Source organism: Oncorhynchus mykiss, chromosome 10 (assembly GCF_057628025.1).
Source record: "Oncorhynchus mykiss isolate SJ-2025 chromosome 10, ASM5762802v1, whole genome shotgun sequence".
Lineage (NCBI taxonomy): Eukaryota > Metazoa > Chordata > Actinopteri > Salmoniformes > Salmonidae > Oncorhynchus > Oncorhynchus mykiss.
The window spans coordinates 37,819,843-37,833,850 of NC_143031.1; the positions used below are offsets into that span (position 1 = coordinate 37,819,843).

Consider the following 14,008-nt stretch of genomic DNA (forward strand, 5'->3'; position numbering starts at 1 on the left):
TTTTGCTGGTGACACTGTCAGTGATTTATTTAGAATTGTGCAGCGATACGCAATCCCATCTGGTTTGCGCTTAGTGGGACTATCATTTTTTTTTCCAACAGGACAATGACCCAGAACACACCTCCAGGCTGTTTAAGGGATATTTGATGAAGGAGAGTGATGGAGTGCTGCATCAGATGACCTGACCTCCACAATCACCCGACCTCAACCCAAATGAGATGGTTTGGGATGAGTTGGACCGCAGAGTGATAGAAAAGCAGCCAACAAGTGCTCAGCGTATGTGGGCTTCTTCAAGATGGTTGGAAAAGCATTCTTCGTGAAGCTGGTCGAGAGAATGCCAAGAGTGTGCAAAGCTGTCATTAAGGCAAAGGGTGGCTACTTTGAAGAGTCTCAAATATAAAATATATTTTGATTTGTTTGACACTTTTTTGGTTACTTCATGATTCCATATGTGTTGTTTCATAGTTTTGATGTCTTCACTATTATTCTACAATGCAGAAAATAGTAAAAATAAAGACAAACCCTTGAATGAGTAGGTGTGTCCACACTTTTGACTGGTACTATACATGCAGCCGCTCATGAGCAACGTGTTTCCCGTAAGGACCTATAAGCTCTGCACATCAAATTTTCTGCCAACAAAGTTTGAACAAGAATAGCTTATTTTCAATGAATTAAATATGCATTCTCACACTTTTGTATAATATCAGCCAGTAGTTTTGAATGTGGTGCTCATGAACCAAAGTTGGTACCTGTTTTATGTGTACTACTTCATGTGATCCATTTCAGGTGATATGTTTTGCAACTTGTATTTTGCAATTTGTATGTTATCATACAAATTTAGAAATTAATGTGATATGTAACGAATCCAATTTGTGCAATATGTTACGAATTTGGATCCCAGAGTGCATCTTTGATTTCAAATCACACTTCTTTTCATTGTTGACTCAGAAACCTTGGTTAATGGTTAAAAAGACTGACCGATGTAATGGCTGGCGTGAGGCAAATTAACATAAATGGGCAGGCATTAGATATTCTCAAGTTAAGCTACATAGGCCTCCCGGGTGGCGCAGTGGTTAAGGGCGCTGTACTGCAGCGCCAGCTGTGCCATCAGAGTCCCTGGGTTTGCGCCCAGGCTCTGTCGTAACCGGCCGCGACCGGGAGGTCCGTGGGGCGACGCACAATTGACCTAGCGTCGTCCGGGTTAGGGAGGGATTGGTCGGTAGGGATCTCCTTGTCTCATCGAGCACCAGCGACTCCTGCGTCGGGCCGGGCGCAGTGTGCGCTAGCCATGGTTGCCAGGTGCACGGTGTAGCCTCCGACACATTGGTACGGCTGGCTTCCGGGTTGGATTAAGAAGAAGCAGTACGGCTGGTTGGGTTGTGTATCGGAGGACGCATGACATTCAGCCTTCGTCTCTCCCGAGCCCGTACGGGAGTTTTAGCAATGAGACAAGATAGTAGCTACTACAACAATTGGATACCACGAAATTGGGGAGAAAAAGGGGTAAAATAAAAAAAAATAAAAAAATTAAGCTACATGACCAAAAGTATATGGACACCTGCTCGTCGAACATCTCATTCCAAAATCATGGCCATTAATATGGAGTTGGTCCCCCTGCTTGCTGCTATAACAGCCTCCACTCTTCTTTGAAGGCTTTCCACTAGATGTTGGAACATTGCTGTGGGGACTTCCATTCAGCCACAAGAGCATTGGTGAAGTTGGGCACTGATGATGGGCGATTAGGCCTGGCTCGCAGTCAATGTTCCAATTCATCCCAAAGGTGTTTGATGGGATTGAGGTGCATGCCGAACCATAAAGACAGCCCCAGACCCGTATCCCTTCTCCACCAAACTTTACAGTTGGCACTATGCATTGGGGCAGGTAGTGGGTTCCTAGCATCCACCAAACCCAGATTTGTCAGTCGTACTGCCAGATGGTGAAGCGTAATTCATCACTCCAGAGAATGCGTTTCCACTGAGTCCAATGGCGGATTTTACCGACGCTTGGCATTTCACATGTTTATCTTAGGCTTGTGTGAGGCTTCTAGGCCATGGAAACTCATTTCATGAAGCTGCCGACAAACAGATTGTGTTGCTTCCAGAGGCAGTTTGGAACTCGGTAGTGAGTGTTGCAACCGAGGACAAGCGATTTTTACACGCTACGCACTTCAGTACTCGGCTGTCCTGTTCTGTGAGCTTGTGTGGCCTGCCACTTCGTGGCTGAGCCATTGTTGCTCCTAGTTCAGAAATGTGACAAACTGACTTGTTGGTAAGGTGACATCCTATGACGGTGCCACGTTGAAAGTCACTGAGCTCTTCAGTAAGGCCATTCTACTGCCAATGTCTGTCTATGGAGATTCCATGGCTCTGTGCTCGATTTTATACACCAATCAGCAACGGGTGTGGATGAAATAGCCAAATCCACTCATTTGAAGGGGTGTCCACATACTTTGTATATATAGTGTAGTTTTTTGTGCGAGTAGTTGATAATAATTTAAGGTGAGTACTCAAACAGTGAAATCATTTCAAATGCCCTAGTAGCATCTTACTGTTTGCATACTTGTAATTTATAGACAACAGTGGACTGATCTGAATATTTCACAGTCAATTCATTGACATCAACCATTATGTTACTATCAGTATAGTCTAGCGAGACTCCTTTGGATAACTGTCTCTTGTCTGTCCCCACATCATTCATGGGGGACGACATGTTTAATGTTGCCTTGTTATTCAATAGCTGCTGCTCTATCCAGACGTGTCCTGTATTACTCTCAGAATAATTCCTGTGCGATGTATTGTGACTGTGTTTGGAGCTACTGTTTTAGTCAAATGGAACTGTTAATAGGTGAATTGTGGACACCTGCACATCGTTCGACATTTCTGTTGCTACAAGGAAGTCCTCACGTGATTAGCGAAGAATCAGACATTGTGCACAAAATGGTACCACTTAGATAGGCATTTTTTGAGGGGGTTTAATTTCCTATGGCCATAGGTTTCGTTCTGAGTGGTTGTATTCAAATGCAGTTGTATTCAATTGTTTACATGAGATACCTTGGGATTACTGAATTATTGAAAAGAATAACGATTTAGCAGCAATACATTTGTCTCTGAAAATAATGTTGCATATTCATTTCTGGATAAGCACCCAGGTATATTTGATTATATACACACACACATATATGGTTACAATTGCTCCAGTTCTGATAAAGTATTTCACTAAATAAAACATAAAGTCAATAAAATGATTCCAACTTTAAATGGCAAAACAGCTCTGAGCTACATTTGCAGTATCGGTGTAAGATAAATACAATATACTGCATTACTTGGATTGGAATAGAGCCAAGTTTCCTCAACATAAGACATTTATGATATCGACCAACTCTACAACATTTTGTCTTGTAAAGAATATTGCTCCACCTACCGTCAACATCTATAGGCCTCATCCAGCAAATGAAGTATACAGTTGAAGTCAGAAGTTTCCATAAACTTAGGTTCTGTATGTAATTAAACGAGTTATTAAAACTAGTTTTTCAACCACTCCACAAATGTCTTGTTAACAAACTATAGTTTTGGCAAGTCGGTTAGGACATCTACTTAAGTCATTTTTCCAACAATTGTTTACAGACAGATTATTTCACTTATAATTCACTGTATCACAATTCCAGTGGGTCAGAAGTTTACATACACTAAGTAGACTGTGCATTTAAACAGCTTGGAAAATTCCAGAAAATGATGTCATGGCGTTAGAAGCTTATGCTAGGCTAATTGACATAATTTGAGTCAATTGTGTACCTGTGGATTTATTTCAAGGCCTACCATTAAACTCAGTGCCTCTTTGCTTGACATCATGGGAAAATCAACAGAAATCAGCCAAGACCTCGGAAGAAATATTGTAGACCTCCACAAGTCTGGTTCATCCTTGGGAGCAATTTCCAAATGCCTGAAGGTACCACATTTATCTGTACAAACAATAGTACGCAAGTACACGGCTCAAAAAAATAAAGGGAACACTAAAATAACACATCCTAGATCTGAATGAATGAAATATTCTTATTAAATACGTTTTTCTGTACATCGTTGAATGTGCTGACAACAAAATCACACAAAAATTATCAATGGAAATCAAATGTATCAACCCATGGAGGTCTGGATTTGGAGTCACACTCAAAATTAAAGTGGAAAACCACACTACAGGCTGATCCAACTTTGATGTAATGTCCTTAAAACAAGTCAAAATGAGGCTCAGTAGTGTGTGTGGCCTCCACGTGCCTGTATGACCTCCCTACAACGCCTGGGCATGCTCCTGATGAGGTGGCGGATGGTCTCCTGAGGGATCTCCTCCCAGACCTGGACTAAAGCATCTGCCAAGTCCTGGACAGTCTGTGGTGCAACGTGGCGGATGGAGCGAGACATGATGTCCCAGATGTGCTCAATTGGATTCAGGTCTGGCGAACGGGAGGGCCAGTTCATAGCATCAATGCCTTCCTCTTGCAGGAACTGCTGACACACTCCAGCCGCATGAGGTCTAGCATTGTCTTGCATTAGGAGGAACCCAGGGCCAACCACACCAGCATATGGTCTCACAAGGGGTCTGAGGATCTCATCTCAGTCAGGCTACCTCTGGCGAGCACATGGAGGGCTGTGCGGCCCCCCAAAGAAATGCCACCCCACACCATGACTGACCCACCGCCAAACCGGTCATGCTGGAGGATGTTGCAGGCAGCAGAACGTTCTCCACGGCGTCTCCAGACTGTCACGTCTGTCACATGTGCTCAGTGTGAACCTGCTTTCATCTGTGAAGAGCACAGGGCGCCAGTGGCGAATTTTCCAATCTTGGTGTTCTCTGGCAAATGCCAAACGTCCTGCACGGTGTTAAGCACAACCCCCACCTGTGGACGTCGGGCCCTCATACCACCCTCGTGTAGTCTGTTTCTGACCGTTTGAGCAGACACATGCACATTTGTGCCCTGCTGGAGGTCATTTTGCAGGGCTCTGGCAGTGCTCCTCCGTGCACAAAGGCGGAGGTAGCGGTCCTGCTGCTGGGTTGTTGCCCTCCTACGGCCTCCTCCACGTCTCCTGATATACTGGCCTGTCTCCTGGTAGCGCCTCCATGCTCTGGACACTACGCTGATAGATACAGCAAACCTTCTTGCCACATCTCGCATTGATGTGCCATCCTGGATGAGCTGCACTACCTGAGCCACTTGTGTGGGTTGTAGACTCCGTCTCATGCTACCACTAGAGTGAAAGCACCGCCAGCATTCAAAAGTGACCAAAACATCAGCCAGGAAGCATAGGAGCTGAGAACTCCTTTATTGGGGGTGTCTTGCTAATTGCCTATAATTTCCACCTGTTGTCTATTCCATTTGCACAACAGCATGTGAAATTTATTGTCAATCAGTGTTGCTTCCTAAGTGGACAGTTTGATTTCACAGAAGTGTGATTGACTTGGAGTTACATTGTGTTGTTTAAGTGTTCCCTTTATTTTTTTGAGCAGTGTATAAACACCATGGGACCACGAAGCCGTCATACCGCTCAGGAAGGAGACGCGTTCTGTCTCCTAGAGATTAACATACTTTGGTGCGAAAAGTGAAAATCAATCCCAGAACAACAGCAAAGGACCTTGTGAAGATGATGGAGGAAACAGGTACAAAAGTATCTATATCCACAGTAAAATGAGTCCTATATTGACAAAACCTGAAAGGCCCTCAGCAAGTAAGAAGCCATTGCTCCAAAACCGCCATAAAAAAGCCAGACTACGGTTTGCAACTGCACATGGGGACAAAGATTGTACTTTTTGGAGAAATGTCCTCCGGTCTGATGAAACTGTTTGGCCATATCGACCATCGTTATGTTTGGAGGAAAAAGGGGGAGGCTTGCAAGTCGTGGAACATAATCCCAACCGTGAAGCAAGGGAGTGGCAGCATCATGTTGTGGAGGTGCTTTGCTGCAGGAGGGACTGGTGCACTTCACAAAATAGATGGCTGCATGAAGGAGGAAAATATGTGGATATATTGAAGCAACATCTCAAGACATCAGTCAAGAAGTTAAAGCTTGGTCACAAATGGGTCTTCCAAATGGACAATGACCCCAAGCATACTTCCAAAGTTGTGGCAAAATGGCTTAAGGACAACAAAATCAGGGTATTGGAGTGGCCATCACAAAGCCCTGACCTCAATCCTATAGAGAATTTTTGGGCAGAACTGAAAAAGCGTGTGCGAGCAAGGAGGCCTACAAACCTGACTCAGTTACACCAGCTCTGTCAGGTAGGAATGGGCCAAAATTCACCCAACTTATTGTGGGAAGCTTGTGGAAGGCTACCCGAAACGTTTGACAATGCTACCAAATACTAATTGAGTGTATGTAAACTTCTGACCCCCTGGGAATGTGATGAAAGAAATAAAAGCTGAAAAAAATCACTCTACTATTATTCTGACATTTCACACTCTTAAAATAAAGTGGTGATCCTAACTGACCTAAGACAGGGAATATTTACTAGGATTAAATGTCAGGAATTGTGAAAAACTGAGTTGAAAGGTATTTGGCTAAGGTGTATGTAAACTTCCGACTTCAACTGTACATGTGCATCATCCTTTAACGGGTGATGGTTTTACAATATTTATACTGCCTGTTACCCTCCAGCTATTTAACCAATCACATCGAAACATTCAGTGAACATGAATAAACATAAGTAGTTATAATGCATGAACTGTATTGATAAAAGAGGAATAAATGAATAGATAAGTACAAAAATATACATATAAGGCCACAGTATAAAACTTGAACTTTTGAAACATGGGGTAAAATTGTTGTTGGCAAATCATTCCTTTTCAATCCATGAATGACTGAGTGAGTTTTGCTACTGGGAGCTGAATCCAGGAGATGCATTAACGTGTAATCTGTCACAAAGTCTCACTTTCCAAACAAGGAGATATTGATCGGATGGGAACCTTTTCTTTCACTAATTCTGTTTGCACAGAGTTTTGGCTTCAGCTCTGAATTTTCCAGAAACTTAAAAAATACTAAACACTATGGTAGTTCATGGGACGGGGAGAGCATATAGATTGGTGTGACTGCTATAACTGACATCTGTGGAAATCTGGGTTCATGCAAGGTAATAGATACACAGTGAATATGACTCAAGATGGACTTTTTGTACAGCTATTTTAGTTGCTTCACATTCTCAATATTTCATAGGGTCTGCCTGTCATGTAGTTAGCCATCCATCAGAGAGTCATACTGTTCATAACATGAAAGTGTCAATGTGCTACTACTTCTCCATTACTAAGGTATGTTCTGATTTCTAACACTGCTGGCCATGTTCTCCAGGGTATAACCTCAACATAAGGAGAGGACAACCTCACACAGGCATGTGACAGCCACAATGTGGCCTCATCCATCAATGGCTGACGTTAGATATTGTTTTGTTTTTTTCTGAAGGGGAACAGAAGCCTAGAACGAAGGGGAGGTTTTATGGCAATCAACCAAAGGTGCTGCATGATACATGACCGGAATATGCAAATACACCGTGTAGCCTGACCATAGCAGATTTTCAAATCTCACTTCCAAACCCTGAAGGAACTGGGCAAAGCACTGCTAGCAAATAAACACTAGGGGCACATTTCATGTAACAATAATCTAATTGACAGACCTTTATGTGAGGCCATATGAACATGTGGTTATAGAATGACACGTTTACGACCTGTACTGTATAGTGGAGATGTTCCAGAATGATTTAGGACTTTCTACACAATGAAAATGCCTCCCTATATTAATTCACTCCATCCCAAATCAAAGAAAAACAAGAAGCCTTGTCATTCAGTTGCAATAACATTCATCCTTAGCCTTCATGCTTGTCTATGGTACATACTGTAGAATCAATTTCTACACTCATCCACAGTGGTTTTACATCCATGGTAATCCTTTAGAGAACAATAGTCGTTTTTACATAAACTGTGAAATACCGGGAGAGAACAGAGTACTGTGACAGCAAGTAGTCAAAATATAACAAGAGCAATTGGTTTCTTCCAAGGGAGTATTGTGGTCAGTTCAGTTCAGAGTAAACTGATAAATACTGCATTAAGAAATAGTGATAATGTTTTTTTTACATGGGGGGAGGAATAGCATAAGATACTATAATAGTGAGGAGCCAAGATATTTACTGAGGGAGGGAGGGAGGTAAACTGCTTCTGAACTTCCCTCTGCGCTGATGCTCATTAAAATTGCAGATCACATCCCTCATCAGCGCCATGCCAGTTCAAAACACCAGCCTGCGCTTCCTTTCCATTGGACTGTCAGTCTTAACAGATCAGCAGGAGACAGGGATGGTAAGAGAGAGACAAGGCCCACCATTTTCCCGCTACAAACACAGCCATCTCACAGCAATTGTATTCCCCAGAGTGATAATCCTTCTGGCAGAGAATAAATAAATGCTGAGGGACATTCTTCCACAGATAAAGATAATAAGGCAACAACAATGACAACATTGTCTCCAAACGACCTCTGAGATTAATGTGGTCATGCGTCCCAACAGATATATAATATTCACAAATGCACATTTCTAGCAGGATAAATAGTTAATATGAAGGCTGAGGGAGTAAATATGAATGGCAGTAACATTGCATCACAGGGGACAGTCCCCTCCCGTCCAAAGCTCGCACCCTCAAACATAAAAATCTGCACCAGCTTTTTAATAATGTTCTCTGGTGATGCTCTATTTCTTCAAATGTTCCCACAAAATGGCATACTGCACAAATCTCATACAACAGCAATTTTGGACAAACCTTCAACATAACAAGATGATAGAAATCATATCATTAAATTGATGTGTGCTCTCATCCAAATAGGTAGATTTAGTTTTCACAGATATTGAAGCCCTGAAATGGGTAACTAACGCTGCTGTCTCATTTGGTATTCTGAATAGACCTCAACAAGAAAAACGAGGCTGCTACAGACTCACCCCTTTTTCTCTCATTAGACTTGACCCTGGAAAAGGTGCCTCACACAAACAACAAACTTAATTTCACACTAACTGTATGCCTCTCACTGAAGAGTGTGCATACTGAATTAAGAGCGTGACATCCCTGATACAAATATCACTTCTCTTGACGATCAATAGACTGAGCCTGCTCTTTGCTTGCTTTTATTACCCACTGAATGAATCCCTGGGTCTCCTAGATAAATACATACCCCCAAAATCATTCTATTCCTCTTGTTGCCAAGGGGCATGCAATGATCAGGAGTAATAATGTTTTCTCAGAATAACAACCTTTTCTGTGATTATGTGAATAAAGCACAGACTGCAGTACACACTGTCATACTGTAGTAGTGTAGATCCCAATGCCTTAAGGACCTTGCAAAAGGTTACACCTAACACCTGCAATAGTGGTCACTATGGAGTTCTTGGGTTGGCATCTTGGGTTGGCATCATGGACAGATTTGGTGGACAACATACCATTTGGCTGAAAGTGTTTAGCTTTACTTCAGCTGGAACCATTTTCATTATTTTCATGGCAAAGTGATGGAAATTAGTCTGATTTATAGGTACCTATTGAGCAAAGCTCAATACTATGTACAGTACAGCATAGAACTGGTCATAAACAAAAAACGAGCTACTTGTTTAAGACATTTTGATTAAATGGTAAGAACACACAGACAGTGGCATATGCAGGTAGGTGATGTATAACCCCTTGTTGTTGCATTCCCCAGACCGGGTGGTCTTACCGTTCTCTCCATCTGACTTCCTCTCCTGCTCAGTGTCGGTGAGCGACAGGACAGAGTTGGCTCTGCTGGACAGACATGAGCTGTGCTCTGATTTGATCTCCTGCATCCACAGTCTGAGGGCGTGGTCGGGCGAAGGCCCACCCTCCGTCTCTGTTTCCACATCAGAGCCCATGCCCAGCGGGTAGCCGTGCTGGGGGGCAGAGCGCAGTTCCGCCTGGTAACTGGGCCGTGCTAGTTGGTCCAGGTCTAGGACAGATGAAGGAAATAAAAAAATCAAGTCACACACTGTAATAGCTATATTTACTTATTTATTTTCATATCACTTTGAGTGTTTTATGGTGATACATAAGATAATGTATCAAAACAAACTATTATACACTACAGTATTATACACTACACTAAACTCATAACATTTTAAATAAGCGGGCACAGCAAGAGCCAAGAGAAAACTACTTTGTAAGCTACAGTACCTTGTATAACTGGTGGAATGATACAAATAGTAGAATAGATAATACTTTGGAATGTAATACTTTTTGTCTTTATTTCAACCTATTCATTCAAATTCACAAAAGACCTCTAAATGGCTCAACTTTAAACATCAATCTTTGAACAACCATCTAAAGAACATTCCCACTAAATAAGAAACAAAGACTGTTTCAATTCTAATAAAACCATCAGATAATTCATAGTGACATATGGTTTCAGGGAGGACATGCTGTGAAGTAAAGTGAGTTTTTCTCGTGCTAAGATCTCCCAAATAAGGCAGCGGAAAGATATATTTTTGGTGCTCACTTACATATCCCATGGGGAAGTGCTCACAACACAAAAATCGTTTCTAAGAGTCCGATTTTTTTTCAAAGAATACACTCTATAGGTATTACAGTATCCCCCATGTTGTCATACTCTATCAATTCAAAGGCAGCTGGTAGCATTGAAAGCAAATCTGCAAAGGCTGTTCTGGAGTGCAACATGTCATATTGTTGTCAGTGCACATCAGTGCATCATTTTCGAAACAATGTTAGGTCCTTATTTTCCTGAGAAATGTAACGATTACATAAAGATCTTGGGGAACAGAGCTATTTTAGAATAGAGATCTTTTACTATTGCACGTTGCTACCTACAGTACCAGTCAAAAGTTTGGACAAGGGTTTTTCTTTATTTTTTTACTATTCTCTACATTGCAGAATAATAGTGAATATATCAAAACTATGAATAACACATATAGAATCATGTAGTAACCATAAAAATATATTTTAAAATGTAGATTCTTCAAAGTAGCCACCCTTTGCCTTGATGACAGCTTTGTACACTCTAAGAATTCTCTCACCAAGCTTCACCTGGAATGCTTTTCTAACAGTCTTGAAGGAGTTCCCACTTATGCTGAGCCCTTGTTGGCTGCTTTTCCTTCACTCTGAGGTCCAACTCATCCTAAACCATCTCAATTGGGTTGAGGTTGGGTGATTGTGGAGGCCAGGTCATCTGATGCAGCACTCCATCACTCTCGTTCTTGGTGAAAAAGCCCTTACACAGCCTGAAAGTGTGTTGGGTTCATTGTCCTGTTGAAAAACAAATGATAGTCCCACTAAGCGCAAGCCAGATGGGATGGCGTATTGCTACAGAATGCTGTGGTAGCAATGGTGGTTAAGTGTGCCTTGAATTCTAAATAAATCACTGACAGTGTCACCCCCACACCATCACACCTCCTCCTCCATGCTTCATGGTTGGATGTACACATGCAAAGGTTATCCATTCAGTCTCACAAAGACACGGGGGTTAGAACCACAAATCTCAAATTTGGACTCACCAGACCAAAGGACAGATTTCCACTGGTCTAATGTCCATTGCTCATGTTTTTTGCTCAAGCAAGTCTCTTCTTCTCATTGGTGTCCTTTAGGACTTTCTTTGCAGCAATTCAACCATGAAGGACTGATTCACACAGTCTCCTCTGAACAGTTGATGTTGAGATGTGTCTGTTACTTGAACTCCGTGAAGCATTTATTTGGGCTGCAATTTCTGAGGCTGGTAACTCTAATGATCTTATCCTCTTCAGCAGAGGTAACTCTGGGTCTTCCTTTCCTGTGGCTGTCCTCATGAGAGCCAGTTTTATCATAGTGCTTGATGGTTTTTGCGACTGCACTTGAAGAATGATGGACTGTCATTTATCTTTACTTGTTTGAGCTGTTCTTGCTATAATATGGCATTTTACCAAATAGTGCTATCTTCTGTATACCACCCTACAAGTGATTAGCTCAAACGCATTAAGAAAGAAATTCCACAAATTAACTTTTAACAAGGCACAACTGTTAATTGAAACGCATTGCAGGTGACTACCTCATGAAGTTGGTTGAGAAAATGCCAAGAGTGTGCAAAGCTGTCATGAAGGCAAAGGGTGGCTACTTTGAAGAATCTGTTTAACACTTGTTTTGTTACTACATTATTCCATATGTTATTTCATAGTTTTGATATTTTCACTATTATTCTACAATGTAGAAAATAGTAAAAATAAATCTCAGTTTGGGTATTGGTTAGGCTACAATTAGGCTGTGGAAATGTTAGCTAAATTGAGGTGAGTGCTGCTCATGATAATCTTGCCTAGTTGGCTCATTTATTAGGACAATCAGAACATTTTGCCAGCATGTTAGTGTATGTACAGTGCATTTGCATTTTGTTAAATTACAGACTTAATCCCCAGTCCACCTGACTGTGCTGCTGCTCCAGTTTCAACTGTTCTGCCTTATTATTATTCGACCATGCTGGTCATTTATGAACATTTGAACATCTTGACCATGTTTTGTTATAATCTCCACCCGGCACAGCCAGAAGAGGACTGGCCACCCCACATAGCCTGGTTCCTCTCTAGGTTTCTTCCTAGGTTTTGGCCTTTCTAGGGAGTTTTTCCTAGCTACCGTGCTTCTACACCTGCATTGCTTGCTGTTTGGGGTTTTAGGCTGGGTTTCTGTACAGCACTTTGAGATATCAGCTGATGTACGAAGGGCTATATAAATACATTTGATTTGATTTGATTTTGATTAAAATAGATTAAACAGATTTTTTTTCCTCATCAATCTACACATAATACCCCATAATGACAAAACAAAACCATATTTTTTGACATTTTTGCACATTTTTAATACATCCCCCCGGGGATTACTCCAGACATTACTCATGATGCTTGACATTCAGGCCAAAGAGTTCAATCTTTATTTCATCAGACCAGAGAATCTTGTTTCTAATGGTCTGAGAGTCTTTAGGTACCTTTTGGAAAACTCAAAGAGGGCTGTCATATGCCATTTACTGAGGAGTGGCTTCTGTCTGGCCACTCTACAATAAAGGCCTGATTGGTGGAGTGCTGCAGAGACGGTTGTCCTTCTGGAAGGTTCTCCCATCTCCACAAAGGAACTCTGGAGCTCTGTCAGAGTGACCATCGGGTTCTTGGTGACCTCCCTGACCAAGGCCCTTCTCCCCCGATTGCTCAGTTTGGCAGGGAGGCCAGCTCTTCTTCCATTTAAGAATGATAGAGGCCACTGTGTCCTTGGGGGCTTTCAATTTTGCAGACATGTTTTGGTACCCTTCCCCAGATCTTTGCCTCGACACAGTCCTGTCTCAGGGTCCTACGGACAATTCCTTTGACTTCATGACTTGTTTTTTTCTCTGACATGCACTGTCAACTGTGGGACCTTATATAGACAGGTGTGTGCCTTTCCAAATTATGTCCAATCAATTGAATTTACCACAGGTGGACTCAAGTTGTAGAGACAGGATGCACCTGAGCTCAATTTCGTGTCTCATAGCAAAGGGTCTGAATACTTATGTAAATAAGGTATTTCATTTTGTTTTATACATCTGAAAAAAATTCTAAAAACATATTTTCCCTTTGTCATTATGGGGTATTGTGTGTAGATTGATGAGTAATTTGATGAGTAAGGCTGCAACTTAACAAAATGTGGAAAAAGTCAAGGGGTCTGAATACTTTCCGAATACACTGTAGTTTAGGCCAAACAAGTGGATTATTTTGCTGTTCACTCGCAGTCGCTTAGTATCCTAGGCCGACCAAAAGCTTGCGACTTGTCTTAATCAATCAATTTTGTTTTACTGAATCTCCATCTGTCTATTTGTGACTTCTCTGGCTGGGCAACCAAGTGGAGATTGTATAGCTCATCTATTTGTTTGCTCATCTATCACTGATTAGAAACATTTTGCATGCAATAATGTAGCCTAAATCAAGTGTAGGCCTATTATTTTGCGGTTCCACACGTTGCCATGACGCAAGTTATATTGTTATATGT

At 41.8% G+C, this 14,008-nt stretch overlaps 1 protein-coding gene across 1 annotated transcript in view; it reads right to left on the bottom strand.

Annotated features, from left to right (window-relative positions):
• Positions 1–14,008, bottom strand: part of LOC110533823 (teneurin-1) — a 185,580-nt gene that overhangs the window by 111,380 nt on the left and 60,192 nt on the right. The window contains exon 3 of the mRNA XM_036990211.2: positions 9,723–9,968. Coding sequence (XP_036846106.2) covers positions 9,723–9,968 — 246 coding nt within the window. The remainder of the gene's footprint in view (positions 1–9,722; positions 9,969–14,008) is intronic.